Source organism: Oncorhynchus gorbuscha, linkage group LG03, assembly GCF_021184085.1.
Source record: "Oncorhynchus gorbuscha isolate QuinsamMale2020 ecotype Even-year linkage group LG03, OgorEven_v1.0, whole genome shotgun sequence".
Taxonomy (NCBI): domain Eukaryota; kingdom Metazoa; phylum Chordata; class Actinopteri; order Salmoniformes; family Salmonidae; genus Oncorhynchus; species Oncorhynchus gorbuscha.
In genome coordinates, this window is record NC_060175.1 from 8,514,814 (window position 1) to 8,532,086 (window position 17,273).

The following is a 17,273-nucleotide window of genomic DNA, read 5'->3' on the forward strand; positions in this document are numbered from 1 at the left end:
TCTCACGTTGCCTTGCTCACTTCCTGTTTCTCACGTTGCCTTGTTCACTTCCTGTTTCTCACGTTGCCTTGTTCACTTCCTGTTTCTCACGTTGCCTTGTTCACTTCCTGTTTCTCACGTTGCCTTGTTCACTTCCTGTTTTCTCACGTTGCCTTGTTCACTTCCTGTTTCTCATGTTGCCTTGTTCACTTCCTGTTTCTCACGTTGCCTTGTTCACTTCCTGTTTCTCACGTTGCCTTGTTCACTTCCTGTTTCTCACGTTGCCTTGTTCACTTCCTGTTTTCTCACGATGCCTTGTTCACTTCCTGTTTCTCACGTTGCCTTGTTCACTTCCTGTTTCTCACGTTGCCTTGTTCACTTCCTGTTTCTCACGTTGCCTTGTTCACTTCCTGTTTCTCACGATGCCTTGTTCACTTCCTGTTTCTCACGATGCCTTGTTCACTTCCTGTTTCTCACGATGCCTTGTTCACTTCCTGTTTCTCACGATGCCTTGTTCACTTCCAGTTTCTCACGATGCCTTGTTCACTTCCTGTTTCTCACGATGCCTTGTTCACTTCCTGTTTCTCACGATGCCTTGTTCACTTCCTGTTTCTCACGATGCCTTGTTCACTTCCTGTTTCTCTCGATGCCTTGTTCACTTCCAGTTTCTCACGATGCCTTGTTCACTTCCTGTTTCTCACACGTTCTTTTAGAGGAGAGCGCTGTATAAGGCTTAAGGTTTACTCCCCTCACACTTGAAGCACACACTGTGTAGACTTCTGTAATTCTGTGATCATCGTGGAATGATGCTCTTCAATCTCAGTACATTTCTTCATCTGAATACCAATATCCTATAGATAGAATATCCAATACATGTCCTCTGTGCCACAGCCAGAGATCTCTGTCTATAACTCTATACCTGTTGTTTTGTTGCTAGGTATGGTGACATGAGGGTGATGATGGCCTACGAGCTCTTCAGCATGTGGCAGAACCTTGGTGAGTACCCACCATCATTCAGCCTATATTTATTGGGTAGGGGGGGGGGGTACCCACCATCATTCAGCCTATATCTATTGGGTAGGGGGAGGGGTACCCACCATCATTCTGAAACTTAGTGACATTTATATATATTGGGTAGGGAGGGGGGGGTACCCACCATCATTCTGAAACTTAGTGACATTTATATATATTGGGTAGGGAGGGGGGTACCCACCATCATTCTGAAACTTAGTGACATTTATATATATTGGGTAGGGAGGGGGGTACCCACCATCATTGAGAGCCTTGGTGACATTTATATTTATTGGGTATTGGGGGGGGGTAGCCCCACCATCATTCAGAACCTTGGTGACATTTATATTTATTGGGTGGGGGGGTACCCACCATCATTCAGAGCCTTGGTGACATTTATATTTATTGGGTAGGGGGGTACCCACCATCATTCAGAGCCTTGGTGACATTTATATTTATTGGGTAGGGGGGGTACCCACCATCATTCAGAGCCTTGGTGACATTTATATTTATTGGGTAGGGGGGTACCCACCAACATTCAGAACCTTGGTGACATTTATACTTATTGGGTAGGGGGGTACCCACCATCATTCAGAACCTTGGTGACATTTATATTTATTGGGTGGGGGGTACCCACCAACATTCAGAACCTTGGTGACATTTATATTTATTGGGTAGGGGGGTACCCACCAACATTCAGAACCTTGGTGACATTTATATTTATTGGGTAGGGGGGGGGTACCCACCATCATTCAGAACCTTGGTGACATTTATATTTATTGGGCAGGGGGGGGGGGTACCCACCACCATTCAGAGCCTTGGTGATATTTATATTTATTGGGTAGGGGGGGGTACCCACCACCATTCAGAACCTTGGTGAATTCCCACCATCACTATGTATGTCTCCCTTTTATACACTACATGACTAAAAGTATGTGGACACCTGCTCGGCGAACTTCTCATTCTGAAATATTCAGCATTAATATAGAGTTGGTCCCCCCTTTGCTGCTATACCAGCCTTCACTCTTCTGGGAAGGTTTTCCACTAGATATAAGGGCACGAGGCGAGACCCAGATGCAGACACGAGAGGCAGATGGTTTGAGTCTTTGATATTTATTAATAAACCAAAAGGAGTAGGCAAGAGAATGGTCGTGGACAGGTAAAAAGATCCAAACCAGATCAGAGTCCAGGAGGTACAGAGTGGCAGACAGGCTCATGGTCAAGGCAGGCAGAATGGTCAGGCAGGCGGGTACAGAGTCCAGAAAACAGGCAAGGGTCAAAACCGGAAGGACTAGAAAAAGAGAATAGCATAGGCAGGAGAACGGGGAAAAATCACGCTGGTTGACTTGGAACGTACAAGATGAACTAGCACAGAGAGACAGGAAACACAGGGATAAATACACTGGTATAGAGAGACAGGAAACACAGGGATAAATACACTGGTATAGAGAGACAGGAAACACAGGGATAAATACACTGGTACAGAGAGACAGGAAACACAGGGATAAATACACTGGTACAAAGAGACAGGAAACACAGGGATAAATACACTGGCACAGAGAGACAGGAAACACAGGGATAAATACACTGGCACAGAGAGACAGGAAACACAGGGATAAATACACTGGTACAGAGAGACAGGAAACACAGGGATAAATACACTGGCACAGAGAGACAGGAAACACAGGGATAAATACACTGGCACAGAGAGACAGGAAACACAGGGATAAATACACTGGCACAGAGAGACAGGAAACACAGGGATAAATACACTGGTACAGAGAGACAGGAAACACAGGGATAAATACACTGGCACAGAGAGACAGGAAACACAGGGATAAATACACTGGCACAGAGAGACAGGAAACACAGGGATAAATACACTGGCACAGAGAGACAGGAAACACAGGGATAAATACACCAGGGAAAATAAGCGACACCTGGAGGGGGTGGAGACAATCACAGGAACAGGTGAAATAGATCAGGGTGTGACAGGGGACTTGCTTCCATTCAGCCACAAGAGCATTAGGGAGGCACGGATGTTAGCCAATTAGGCCTGGCTCACAATCGGCGTTCCAATTCAACCCAAAGGTGTTAGATAGGGTCAAGTTCATCCACACCGATCTCGACAAACCATTTCTATATAGAGCTTGCTTTGTGCTCGGGGGCATTAACCAGCTGAAACAGGAAAGGACTTGCCCAAAGTCGGAAGCACAGATTCGTCTAGAATGTAATTTTATGCTGTAACGATAAGATTTCCCTTCCCTAGAACTAAGGGGCCTGAACCATGAAAAACAGCCCCAGACCATTATTCCTCCTCCACCAAACTTTACAGTTGCGACTATGCGTTCGGGCAGGTAGCGTTCTCCTGGCATCCGCCAAACCCAGATTAATCCGTCGGACTGCAAGATGGTGAAGGTTGATTCATCACTCCAGACAATGTGTTTCCACTGCTCCAGTCCAATGGTGGAGAGCTTTACACCACTCCAGCTAACGCTTGGCATTGTGCATGGTGATCTGAGGCTTGTGTGCGGCTGCTCGGCCATGGAAACCCATTTCATGAAGCTCCCGGCGAATAGTTATTGTGCTGATGTTGCTTCCAGAGGCAGTTTGGAACTCGGTAGTGAGTGTTGCAACCGAGGACAGCCGATTTTTACGCACTACGCCCTTCAGCAGTCGGATGTCCCATTCTGTGAGCTTGTGTGGTCTACCACTTTGCGTCTGAGCCGTTGTTGCTCCTAGACATTTCCGCTTCACAATAACAGCACTTACAGTTGACCGGGGCAGCTCTATCAGGGCAGGTGAACTGACTGGTTGGAAAGGTGGTATCCTTTGATGGTGACACGCTGAACGTCACTGAGCTCTTCAGTAATGCCATTCTACTACCAGTGTTTGTCTATGGAGATTGCATGGCTTTGTGCTCAATTTTATACACCTGTCAGCAACGGGTGTGGCTGAAATAGCAGAATCCACATACTTTTGTATATATAGTGTATCTCTCAAACACACACTTCATTTCAGTTGAGCAGACAAATGTTTTAGCAATACTGACCTCTAATGGTGATCGGAAGTATTGCAACACAAACATAATTTAAATTGCGTAGAACACATAACTGCTTACCTATTATCTTACCATGCTTTCCTGTCACACACACAGCATTCTAGTCAAACCACAAATATACACCTTGGATTGTATTGATGTACAGTCTGACTCCTCTTCCTGTCCTCTCCAGGTGAGAACAAGATCCACTTCATCCCAGGTATGATAGGTCCCTTCCTGGGTGTGACCCTGGTGCCTCAGGGGGAGGTCAGGAACATCATGATCCCTATCTTCCACGACATGATGGACTGGGAGCAGAGGAAGAACGGGAACTTCAAACAGGTCAGAGTTCATACCTTATATTTCATCAGGTCAGAGTTCATACCTTATATTTCATCAGGTCAGAGTTCATACCTTATATTGCATCAGGTCAGGGTTCATACCTTATATTGCATCAGGTCAGGGTTCATACCTTATATTGCATCAGGTCAGGGTTCATACCTTATATTGCATCAGGTCAGGGTTCATACCTTATATTGCATCAGGTCAGGGTGCATACCTTATATTGCATCAGGTCAGGGTTCATACCTTATATTGCATCAGGTCAGAGTTCATACCTTATATTGCATCAGGTCAGGGTTCATACCTTATATTTCATCAGGTCAGAGTTCATACCTTATATTTCATCAGGTCAGGGTTCATACCTTATATTGCATCAGGTCAGAGTTCATACCTTATATTGCATCAGGTCAGAGTTCATACCTTATATTGCATCAGGTCAGAGTTCATACCTTATATTGCATCAGGTCAGGGTTCATACCTTATATTGCATCAGGTCAGAGTTCATACCTTATATTGCATCAGGTCAGGGTTCATACCTTATATTGCATCAGGTCAGGGTTCATACCTTATATTGCATCAGGTCAGGGTTGCCGTTTTTTTTATTTCACAAAAAAATATCTTTCTCTACTCAAGATCTTTATCAGAAATGTTCCCTCGGAGACGGTGTATCGTGTTGACAACCCACAGATACAACGGTAGAAGAACACTGGTTTACGTCTTGTTGTAACCTGAATTGACTTGTGTTCAGGTGGAGGCAGAGCTGATTGACAAGCTAGACAGTCTGGTGTCTGAGGGGAAAGGAGACGAGAACTACCGCGAGCTCTTCAGCCTGCTGTGAGTTAAGAACGCACACATATTCAAACACACACCTACACCTACACACACACACACACCTACACACACACACACACACACCTACACACAAAAAAAAAAATATATATATATATATATATATATATATATATATGCCATTTAGCAGACGCTTTTATCCAAAGCGACTTACAGTCATGTGTGCATACATTCTACATATGGGTGGTCCCGGGAATCAAACCCACTACACTGGCGTTACAAGCGCCATGCTCTACCAACTGAGCTACAGAAGGACCACACACACACACACACACACACACACACACACACACACACACACACACACACACACACACACACACACACACACACACACACACACACACACACACACACACACACACACACACACACACACACACACACACACACACACACACACACACACACATGGTAACATCCACTCTTATAATAACCATTTCTTTACCTGCTACCTTTATAACGTTGTGTTGGCTCTAACCTGTTGGTTTCTACCTGCTACCTTTATAACGTTGTGTTGGCTCTAACCTGTTGGTTTCTACCTGCTACCTTTATAATAACCATGTCTTTACCTGCTACCTTTTTATAACACTATGTTTGCTTGCCTGTCTTTCTGCTGCGTGTGGGATTAGAACCCAGCTCTTTGGGCCTTACCCCAGGTAAGATAACCCACCTCTACTGCCCCTAACTCCTCTCTACATGCTGTCAAATTACGTACTGCTATGTGTACATGACATTCATCACTCAAACTTCACCTTGGTCTATTGATTGATATATCATCTGTGTGCCGACGCTTGACGTTGTCTATGGGTTCATTTCCTCAAACCGAGCCTTGGTCTATTGATTGATATATCATCTGTGTGCCGACGCTTGACGTTGTCTATAGGTTCATTTCCTCAAACCGAGCCTTGGTCTATTGATTGATATATCATCTGTGTGCCGACGCTTGACGTTGTCTATGGGTTCATTTCCTCAAACTTCACCTTGGTCTATTGATTGATATATCATCTGTGTGCCGACGCGCGTTGTGTTCATTTCCTCAAACTTCACCTTGGTCTATTGATTGATATATCATCTTGTCTATGGGTTCATTTCCTCAAACTTCACCTTGGTCTATTGATTGATATATCATCTGTGTGCCGACGCTTGACGTTGTCTATGGGTTCATTTCCTCAAACCGAGCCTTGGTCTATTGATTGATATATCATCTGTGTGCCGACGCTTGACGTTGTCTATGGGTTCATTTCCTCAAACCGAGCCTTGGTGTATATGTTTGTTTCCCTTTTGTTTTTACAGCCTGCTGGAGAAGATCGAGCAGGAGACTTGGAGGGAGACGGGAATCTCCTTCGTCACCTCTGTCACGCGGCTGATGGAACGTCTGTTGGACTACAGGTAGTACAGGATAGGTCCTTGTTATTGTAACACCAGCACGTCTGCTAAGAGACGATAGAGTTCAGCTTATGAGAGCAGGAGGCTCTCCACACGGTATATAAATCCCTGATGTGGTCTTCTCTCTGTTTAGGGACTGCATGAAAGGAGACGAGACAGAGAACAAGAAGATTGGCTGTACTGTCAACCTGTTGGTAAGACACTGTAGACTCTGGCTGTACTGTCAACCTGTTGGTAAGACACTGTAGACTCTGGCTGTACTGTCAACCTGTTGGTAAGACACTGTAGATTCTGGCTGTACTGTCAACCTGTTGATAAGATACTATAGACTCTGGCTGTACGGTCAACCTGTTGGTAAGACACTGTAGATTCTGGCTGTACTGTCAACCTGTTGGTAAGACACTGTAGACTCTGGCTGTACTGTCAACCTGTTGATAAGACACTGTAGACTCTGGCTGTACTGTCAACCTGTTGATAAGACACTGTAGACTCTGGCTGTACTGTCAACCTGTTGATAAGACACTGTAGACTCTGGCTGTACTGTCAACCTGTTGATAAGACACTGTAGATTCTGGCTGTACTGTCAACCTGTTGGTAAGACACTGTAGACTCTGGCTGTACTGTCAACCTGTTGGTAAGACACTGTAGACTCTGGCTGTACTGTCAACCTGTTGATAAGACACTGTAGACTCTGGCTGTACTGTCAACCTGTTGGTAAGACACTATAGATTCTGGCTGTACTGTCAACCTGTTGGTAAGACACTGTAGACGAGAAAGTGGAACAGAAATAGCGAGAGGCACTGCAGGATTTGTCTTGTTTGTTCCCTAGAACTTCTACAAGTCAGAGATCAACAAGGAGGAGATGTACATCCGCTATATCCACAAGCTGTGTGGCATGCACCTCCAGGCTGAGAACTACACAGGTAATACAACATCCACAAGCTGTGTGGCATGCACCTCCAGGCTGACAACTTCACAGGTAATACAACATCCACAAGCTGTGTGACATGCACCTCCAGGCTGCCAACTTCACAGGTAATACAACATCCACAAGCTGTGTGACATGCACCTCCAGGCTGAGAACTACACAGGTAATACAACATCCACAAGCTGTGAGGCATGCACCTCCAAACTACACAGGTTAGATACTCGCACACAAACCTATTCCCTCACAAAGGGAACGAGCGTGCTAGCTATTACCTGTGGAATAACCTTTACTTTTAACATTGCTGTGCTTTACTGCTACAGATGGTGGATCTTAATTTGATCACTATTTTGTTGCTGAGAATTTTCCTACACAACAGGAAATATAACTTGTAGTTTATTTGATGTTTAAAAAGACTTTTAAAGTTGGTCATTTTCACTTTGAAATGTCAGACTTGATTTGCCCTAATGAAAAACGTATCAACCCTTACAAAAATATCCATTAATTATAATCCACATAATAATTACTTTCTTGCTGTAGCAAACTGGCTCAAATTAAGATCCTAAATTTGCATAGGTACACTCAATATGGTCGCCGGAATGTCCCTTCTAGTGACTCTCTTTCTATAATTCTAGAGAGGCTGATTTCACACTGCTGTTGAACTGGGTTTGGTCCCTAGAACTGTACTATCAATCTGAGGGTTTTCCTCCACTACCCAGCTATATGTTGTTCACTATGATGTATAGACACTATATGTCTGTGCGTTACTCTACAGAGGCTGCGTTCACCCTGCTGTTGTACTGGGAGCTGCTGCATTGGGAGGAGAGGCCTCTGAGGGAGTTCCTCCACTACCCAGCCCAGAGCGAGTGGCATCGCAAAGAGGGCCTCTGTCGTAAGGTCATCAACTACTTCAACAAGGGCAAGGTAGGTGGAAGAACACAATGGAACACTAACGTGTCATCAATCGTTTACTCTCATAATCAATCAATCAATCAACCCATTAACTCATGAACCAGCAGCTATAGCAGTATTTGTCCGTATTGAAAACAAACTAATTACTGATACATTTCCACATCCGGAACTGTGTTTCTTCAGTGCTGGGAGTATGGGATACCGCTGTGCAGAGAGCTGGCTTACCAGTATGAGACCTTGTATGACTACCAAAGCCTCAGCTGGATAAGGGTAATTAGATGTAGTACATGACTGATGTTTGTGAACTTTCATGACCCAGATTTTCATCAAATGTCAAAGGAAGATTTGCACAGAAATGTAGGATTCAGTCTTTTGTTTTGTCCGAATATTTAGGATTCAGTCTTTTGTTTTGTCCGAATATTTAGGATTCAGTCTTTTGTTTTGTCAGAATATTTAGGATTCAGCCTTTTGTTTTGTCCGAAAAATTTAGGATTCAGTCTTTTGTTTTGTCCGAATATTTAGGATTCAGTCTTTTGTTTTGTCAGAATATTTAGGATTCAGTCTTTTGTTTTGTCAGAATATTTAGGATTCAGCCTTTTGTTTTGTCCGAATATTTAGGATTCAGCCTTTTGTTAAGTCAGAATATTTAGGATTCAGCCTTTTGTTTTGTCAGAATATTTAGGATTCAGCCTTTTGTTTTGTCAGAATATTTAGGATTCAGTCTTTTGTTTTGTCAGAATATTTAGGATTCAGCCTTTTGTTTTGTCAGAATATTTAGGATTCAGCCTTTTGTTTTGTCCAAATATTTAGGATTCAGCCTTTTGTTTTGTCAGAATATTTAGGATTCAGCCTTTTGTTTTGTCAGAATATTTAGGATTCAGCCTTTTGTTTTGTCAGAATATTTAGGATTCAGTCTTTTGTTTTGTCAGAATATTTAGGATTCAGCCTTTTGTTTTGTCCGAATATTTAGGATTCAGCCTTTTGTTTTGTCCGAATATTTAGGATTCAGCCTTTTGTTAAGTCAGAATATTTAGGATTCAGCCTTTTGTTTTGTCAGAATATTTAGAATTCAGCCTTTTGTTAAGTCAGAATATTTAGGATTCAGCCTTTTGTTAAGTCAGAATATTTAGGATTCAGTCTTTTGTTTTGTCCGAATATTTAGGATTCAGCCTTTTGTTAAGTCAGAATATTTAGGATTCAGTCTTTTGTTTTGTCCGAACATTTAGGATTCAGCCTTTTGTTTTGTCCGAACATTTAGGATTCAGCCTTTTGTTTTGTCCGAATATTTAGGATTCAGCCTTTTGTTTTGTCCGAATATTTAGGATTCAGCCTTTTGTTTTGTCCGAACATTTAGGATTCAGCCTTTTGTTTTGTCCGAATATTTAGGATTCAGCCTTTTGTTTTGTCCGAATATTTAGGATTCAGCCTTTTGTTTTGTCCGAATATTTAGGATTCAGTCTTTTGTTTTGTCCGAACATTTAGGATTCAGCCTTTTGTTAAGTCAGAATATTTAGGATTCAGCCTTTTGTTTTGTCAGAATATTTAGGATTCAGTCTTTTGTTTTGTCCGAACATTTAGGATTCAGCCTTTTGTTAAGTCAGAATATTTAGGATTCAGTCTTTTGTTTTGTCAGAATATTTAGGATTCAGTCTTTTGTTTTGTCCGAACATTTAGGATTCAGCCTTTTGTTTTGTCAGAATATTTAGGATTCAGTCTTGTTTTGTCTGAATATTTAGGATTCAGCCTTTTGTTTTGTCCGAATATTTAGGATTCAGTCTTTTGTTTTGTCAGAAAATGGAGGCAGCGTACTATGACAACATCATGGAGCAGCAACGTCTAGAACCTGAGTTCTTCAGGGTGGGCTTCTACGGACGCAAGTTCCCCTTCTTCTTAAGAGTGAGTCAATCCATGCTCCCAAATCACACCCTATTCCCTTTATAGTGCACTCCTTATTTAGGGCACATCCCAAATTACACCCTATTCCCTATATGTTGTGCACTACTTCTGTTCTGACCAGAGTAAGTCAATCCTACTGCAAAGGTAAGATCCCAAATGAAACTCTATACCCTACCCTAGATAGTGCACTATTTCTGCCCAGAACCACATAAGGAACAGAGTGTAATTTGAGATACAATCGATGTCCTTATAATTTGCCACTGAATGTCATTGCTTGAGATAAGTCATATTCTGTTCTTTATTGAGACTCATATTGTATAGAGCAAATATTATTCTGTTCAGAATATTCTAGTTCTTTATTGAGACTCATATTGTACAGAGCGAATATTATTATGTTCAGAATATTCTAGTTCTTTATTGAGACTCACATTATTCTATTCAGAATATTCTAGTTCTTTTTGAGACTCACATTATTCTATTCAGAATATTCTAGTTCTTTATTGAGACTCACATTATTCTGTTCAGAATATTCTAGTTCTTTATTGAGACTCACATTATTATGTTCAGAATATTCTAGTTCTTTATTGAGACTCACATTATTCTGTTCAGAATATTCTAGTTCTTTATTGAGACTCATATTGTACAGAGCGAATATTATTCTGTTCAGAATATTCTAGTTCTTTATTGAGACTCACAATATTCTGTTCAGAATATTCTAGTTCTTTATTGAGACTCACAATATTCTGTTCAGAATATTCTAGTTCTTTATTGAGACTCATATTGTACAGTGACCAGAGCGAATATTATTCTGTTCAGAATATTCTAGTTCTTTGTTCAGAATATTCTAGTTCTTTATTGAGACTCATATTGTACAGAGCGAATATTATTCTGTTCAGTTGGTAGAGCATGGCGCTTGTAACGCCAGGGTAGTGGGTTCGATTCCCGGGACCACCCATACGTAGAATGTATGCACACATGACTGTAAGTCGCTTTGGATAAAAGCGTCTGCTAAATGGCATATATTATTATTATTATATTATTCTAGTTCTTTATTGAGACTCACATTATTCTATTCAGAATATTCTAGTTCTTTATTGAGACTCACATTATTCTATTCTGAATATTCTAGTTCTTTATTGAGACTCATATTGTACAGAGCGAATATTATTCTGTTCAGAATATTCTAGTTCTTTGAGACTCACAATATTCTGTTTAGAATATTCTAGTTCTTTATTGAGACTCATATTGTACAGAGTAAATATAATTCTGTTCAGAATATTCTAGTTCTTTATTGAGACTCATATTGTACAGAGTGAATATTATTCTGTTCAGAATATTCTAGTTCTTTATTGAGACTCACAATATTCTGTTCAGAATATTCTAGTTCTTTATTGAGACTTATATTGTACAGAGTGAATATTATTCTGTTCAGAATATTCTAGTTTTTACTCATCCCAGGATGTGTCCCCTAACAGAACAAGGAGTTTGTCTGCCGTGGTCATGACTACGAACGTTTAGAAGCCTTCCAGCAAAGGATGCTGGGAGAATTCCCACAAGCCATTGCCATGCAACACCCCAACCAACCAGACGAGGCCATTTTACAGTGTGACGCCCAGTGTATCCTTCTACAATAAAGTTGGAAACCGGAGCTTGAGTATGTATGTGTGTACGTGTCTGTGTGCATTTGTATGTGCATAATGTGTATTTGCATAATGTGTATGTGCATAATGTGTATGTGCATAATGTGTATGTGCATAATGTGTATGTGCATAATGTGTATGTGAACATGTCCCTATGCCTCCCCCAAAAAACCTGCCTTCCACCCGAACTGTGTTCCTTGACACGGCACCCCTCAGACCTCCAGATCTACGCCGTTTCGGCGGTACCGGAGAACGTCAACGTTCTCCAGATGGACCGGGTTCCAGACCGCATCAAGAGCTTCTACCGAGTCAACAACGTGCGCCGCTTTCGCTACGACCGGCCCTTCCACAAAGGATCCAAAGACCGAGAGAACGAGTTCAAGAGCTTGTGGATCGAGAGGACTACGCTGATCCTCACACATCCTCTCCCTGGTATCTCCCGCTGGTTTGAGGTGGAGAAGAGAGAGCTGGTGAGTAACCATCGTTTCCCAAAGTCGTCATCAACCTTGTGATTATTTGAATCCGGCGTGTAGTGCTAGGGCAAAACGTGCACCCCTTGGCGTCCACAGGATCGAGTTTGGGAAACGCAGCTATACAGTAATGACGATTTTAAATACCACTGTGTTACCGATGCGCTGCTTTTGTACAGCAGATGAAAATAAGTGATAAAAATCTGTCACATGCTGTAATGAGGATGTGTAACGTAGCCTAGCGTAGCCTAGCGTAGCCTAGCGTAGCGTAACATACTATGGCTTACGAAAGTATTCATCCCCTTGGCATTTTTCCTATTTTGTTGCCTTAGACCTGGAATTAAAATATAATTTGGGGGGGGGGGGATTGTATCATTTGATATACACAACATGCCTACTACTTTGAAGATGCAAAATATTTTTTGTGAAACAAACAAGACATAAGACAAAAAAACTGAACTGGAGCGTGCATAATTATTCACGCCCCCCAAAGTCAATACTTTGTTGCAACACCAAGTCTCTTGGGGTATGTCTCTATAACCTTGGCACATCAAGCCACTGGGATGTTTGCCCATTCAAGCAAAACTGCTTCAGCTCCTTCAAGTTGGATGGGTTCCACTGGTGTACAGCAATCTTTAAGTCATACAGTACCACAGATTCTAAATTGGATTGAGGTCTGGGCTTTGACTAGGCCATTCCAAGACATTTCAATGTTTCCCCTTAAACCACTGAAGTGTTGTATTAGCAATATGCTTAGGGTCATTATCCTACTGGAAGGTGATCCTCTGTCACAGTCTCAAATCTCTTGAAGACTGAAACAGGTTTCCCTCAAGAATTTCCCTGTATTTAGCGCCATCCATCATTCCTTCAATTCTGTCTAGTTTCCAAGTCCCTGCCGATGAAAAACATCCCCACAACATGATGCTGCCACGACCATGCTTCACTGTGGGGATGAGGCTCTCGGGGTGAAGGGAGCTGTTTGGTTTGCCCCAAACATAGTGTTTTCCTTGATGACCAAAAAGATGAATTTTAGTCTCATCTGACCAGAGTACCTTCTTCCATATATGTTTGGGAAGTCTCCCACATGCCTTTTTGGCGAACACTAAACATGTTTGCTTCAATAAAAAAATAAGCAATGGTATTTTTCTGGCCATACTTCCGTAAAGCCCAGCTCTGTGGAGTGTATGTCTTAAAGTGGTCCTATGGACAGATACTCCAATCTCCTCTGTAGAGTGAACGGCTTAAAGTGGTCCTATGGACAGAGACTCCAATCTCCACTGTGGAGCTTTGCAGCTCCTTCAGGGTTATCTTTGGTCTCTTTGTTGTCTCTCTGATTAATGTCCTCCTTGCCTGGTCATTGAGTTTTGGTGGGCAGCCCTCTCTTGGCAGGTTTATGGTGGTGCCATATTCTTTCCATTTTTTAATAATGGATTTAATGGTGCTCTGTGGGATGTTCAAAATTTCTGATATTTTTTTATAACCCTGATCTGTTCTCCTTGGTCTTCATGGTGCCCCTTGCTTAGTGGTGTTGCAGACTCTGGGGCCTTTCAGAACAGGTGTATATATACTGAGATCGTGTGACCGATCATGTGACACTTTTCACATTTTTTATAATTTATTTAAACAAGTTTTTTTTTTTTTTCACTTGACCAATTTGGACTATTTTGTGCACGTCCATTACATGAAATTCAAATAAATATCAATTTAAATGACAGGTTGTAATGCAACAAAATAGGAAAAACATCAAGGGGGATGAATACTTTTGCAAGGCACTGTAACGTAGCATAACATAACGTAGCATAGTGTAATATAGTGTTGCATAACGTAGCATAGCATTGCGTAGCGTAGTGTAATGTTGCATAACGTAACATAACATAGCATACCGTAACGTATCATAACATAATGTAACGTAGCATACTGTAGCATAACGTAATATAACGTGGCATTGGGTAGAATAACGTAGGATAACGTGGCATACTGTAGCATAACGTAATATAACGTGGCATTGGGTAGAATAACGTAGGATAACGTGGCATACTGTAGCATAACGTAATATAACGTGGCATTGGGTAGAATAACGTAGGATAACGTGGCATACTGTAGCATAACGTAGGATAACGTGGCATTGGGTAGAATAACGTAGGATAACGTGGCATACTGTAGCATAACGTAGTATAACGTGGCATTGGGTAGAATAACGTAGGATAACGTGGCATACTGTAGCATAACGTAATATAACGTGGCATTGGGTAGAATAACGTAGGATAACGTGGCATACTGTAGCATAACGTGGCATTGGGTAGAATAACGTAGGATAACGTGGCATACTGTAGCATAACGTAATATAACGTGGCATTGGGTAGAATAACGTAGGATAACGTGGCATACTGTAGCATAACGTAGGATAACGTGGCATTGGGTAGAATAACGTAGGATAACGTGGCATACTGTAGCATAATGTAGGATAACGTGGCATTGGGTAGAATAACGTAGGATAACGTGGCATACTGTAGCATAACGTAGGATAACGTGGCATTGGGTAGAATAACGTAGGATAACGTGGCATACTGTAGCATAACGTAGGATAACGTGGCATTGGGTAGAATAACGTAGGATAACGTGGCATACTGTAGCATAACGTAGGATAACGTGGCATTGGGTAGAATAACGTAGGATAACGTGGCATTGGGTAGGATAACGTAGGATAACGTGGCATTGGGTAGAATAACGTAGGATAACGTGGCATTGGGTAGAATATAATATAATAATATAATATATGCCATTTAGCAGACGCTTTTATCCAAAGCGACTTACAGTAACGTAGGATAACGTGGCATTGGGTAGGATAACGTGGCATTGGGTAGAATAACGTAGGATAACGTGGCATACTGTAGCATGACGTAGGATACCGTGGCATTGGGTAGAATAACGTAGGATAACGTGACATTGGGTAGAATAACGTAGGATAACGTAGGATAACGTGGCATTGGGTAGAATAACGTAGGATAACGTAGGATAACGTGGCATTGGGTAGAATAACGTAGAATAACGTAGGATAATGTGTCATTGGGTAGAATAACGTAGGATAACGTAGGATAACGTGGCATTGGGTAGAATAACGTGGCATTGGGTAGAATAACGTAGGATAACGTGGCATTGGGTAGAATAAAGTAGGATAACGTGGAATTGGGTAGAATAACATAGGATAACGTAGTATAACGTAGGATAACGTGGCATTGGGTAGGATAACGTAGGATAACGTGGCATTGGTAGAATAACGTAGGATAACGTGGCATTGGGTAGAATAACGTAGGATAACGTGGCATTGGGTAGGATAACGTCGCATTGAGTAGAATAACGTAGGATAACGTGGCATTGGGTAGGATAACGTAGGATAACGTGGCATTGGGTAGAATAACGTAGGATAACGTGGCATTGGGTAGAATAACGTAGGATAACGTGGCATTGGGTAGAATAACGTAGGATAACGTGGCATTGGGTAGAATAACGTAGGATAACGTGGCATTGGGTAGAATAACGTAGGATAACGTGGCATTGGGTAGAATAACGTAGGATAACGTGGCATTGGGTAGAATAACGTAGGATAACGTGGCATTGGGTAGGATAACGTAGGATAACGTGGCATTGGGTAGAATAACGTAGGATAACGTGGCATTGGGTAGAATAACGTAGGATAACGTAGGATAGCGTAATGTAACATGAAAGTAAATTGCCTATTATACTCTTATTCTTCTTGTTTTTTTTCTCTTATTGAACCTCAGTCTTCCAGGGCTGTTATATTTTGGTGACGGCAGCACTACCACTAGTCCAAGTCTAAAAATACACTGTTCTTCTATGATGTTTTTACCAGATTGAGGTGAGTCCTCTGGAGAATGCCATCTACGTGGTGGAGAACAAGAACCATGAGCTGCGGACCCTGATCAGCCAGTACCAACACAAGCAGCTCCATGGCAACATCAACCTGCTGTCCATGTGTCTCAATGGGGTCATTGACGCTGCCGTCAACGGGGGCATCGCCAGATACCAGGAGGTAATGACACCATGGCTGAATGAATTCTCTCAGACTTTTTCATTGCTCACACAAGCTGTTCAGCATGATATTGCAGTAGGTTGCACTCTTTCCTTAAAGTAAAATGTTTATCCTATCAAGAGTTGTACTTCCATCTCCTGAAATGTTCATGTACGTTTTTGTTTGCCCTCTACTCTGGTTGGTTGTCGATTCGCTGGCTGTCTCATCACTTCCTGTTTTGGGTCTTGTCTCTCCCCCAGGCCTTCTTTGATAAGGAATACATCGGCAGTCATGCAGAGGACACGGAGAAGATCACTGCTCTCAAAGACCTCATGCAGGAACAGGTGAGCGAAACACCTAGAACAAGAGACTGGAGTTGTCTCTGGGCCGGTATGGCAGCATTACCAACTGCCTTATCTAATGTGGTCTCTTTGTGTGAACAGTGAATGCACAACATTGTATTCTAGTATGTTGTGGTTGAGTTAAAGCAATTCGGTAAAAGTGCTGTATCTAAACATGTTTTGAAGTCAAGTAATTTGTTGAAACCTGGCAATAAACCAAGTTTGTTTGTTCAAATATCTGCTGTTGTAGGTTCACATCCTGGGGGCGGGGCTTGCGGTCCATGACAAGCTGGTGCACCCTGAAATGCGTCCCCTGCACAAGAAGCTGATAGATCAGTTCCAAATGATGAGGAGCAGTCTCTATGTAAGTGGCTTTTTTTGTCAGGCATCTCTTAAAGGGGTATTGTGAGATTTTGACACGTAAGCAACTTTTTTTTTTTTTTTTTTTT

General features: G+C 42.0%; 1 protein-coding gene across 1 annotated transcript in view; it reads left to right on the forward strand.

The window, feature by feature from the left end:
• Positions 1–17,273, forward strand: part of LOC124032454 (dedicator of cytokinesis protein 3-like) — an 84,641-nt gene that overhangs the window by 41,971 nt on the left and 25,397 nt on the right. Inside the window, exons 19-33 of the mRNA XM_046344858.1 lie at positions 917–975; positions 4,224–4,372; positions 5,121–5,206; positions 5,854–5,880; positions 6,518–6,613; positions 6,744–6,804; positions 7,440–7,533; positions 8,311–8,459; positions 8,631–8,717; positions 10,239–10,343; positions 11,819–11,960; positions 12,200–12,453; positions 16,325–16,504; positions 16,744–16,827; positions 17,075–17,188. Of these exons, the coding sequence (XP_046200814.1) occupies positions 917–975; positions 4,224–4,372; positions 5,121–5,206; positions 5,854–5,880; positions 6,518–6,613; positions 6,744–6,804; positions 7,440–7,533; positions 8,311–8,459; positions 8,631–8,717; positions 10,239–10,343; positions 11,819–11,960; positions 12,200–12,453; positions 16,325–16,504; positions 16,744–16,827; positions 17,075–17,188 (1,687 nt within the window). The remainder of the gene's footprint in view (positions 1–916; positions 976–4,223; positions 4,373–5,120; positions 5,207–5,853; positions 5,881–6,517; positions 6,614–6,743; positions 6,805–7,439; positions 7,534–8,310; positions 8,460–8,630; positions 8,718–10,238; positions 10,344–11,818; positions 11,961–12,199; positions 12,454–16,324; positions 16,505–16,743; positions 16,828–17,074; positions 17,189–17,273) is intronic.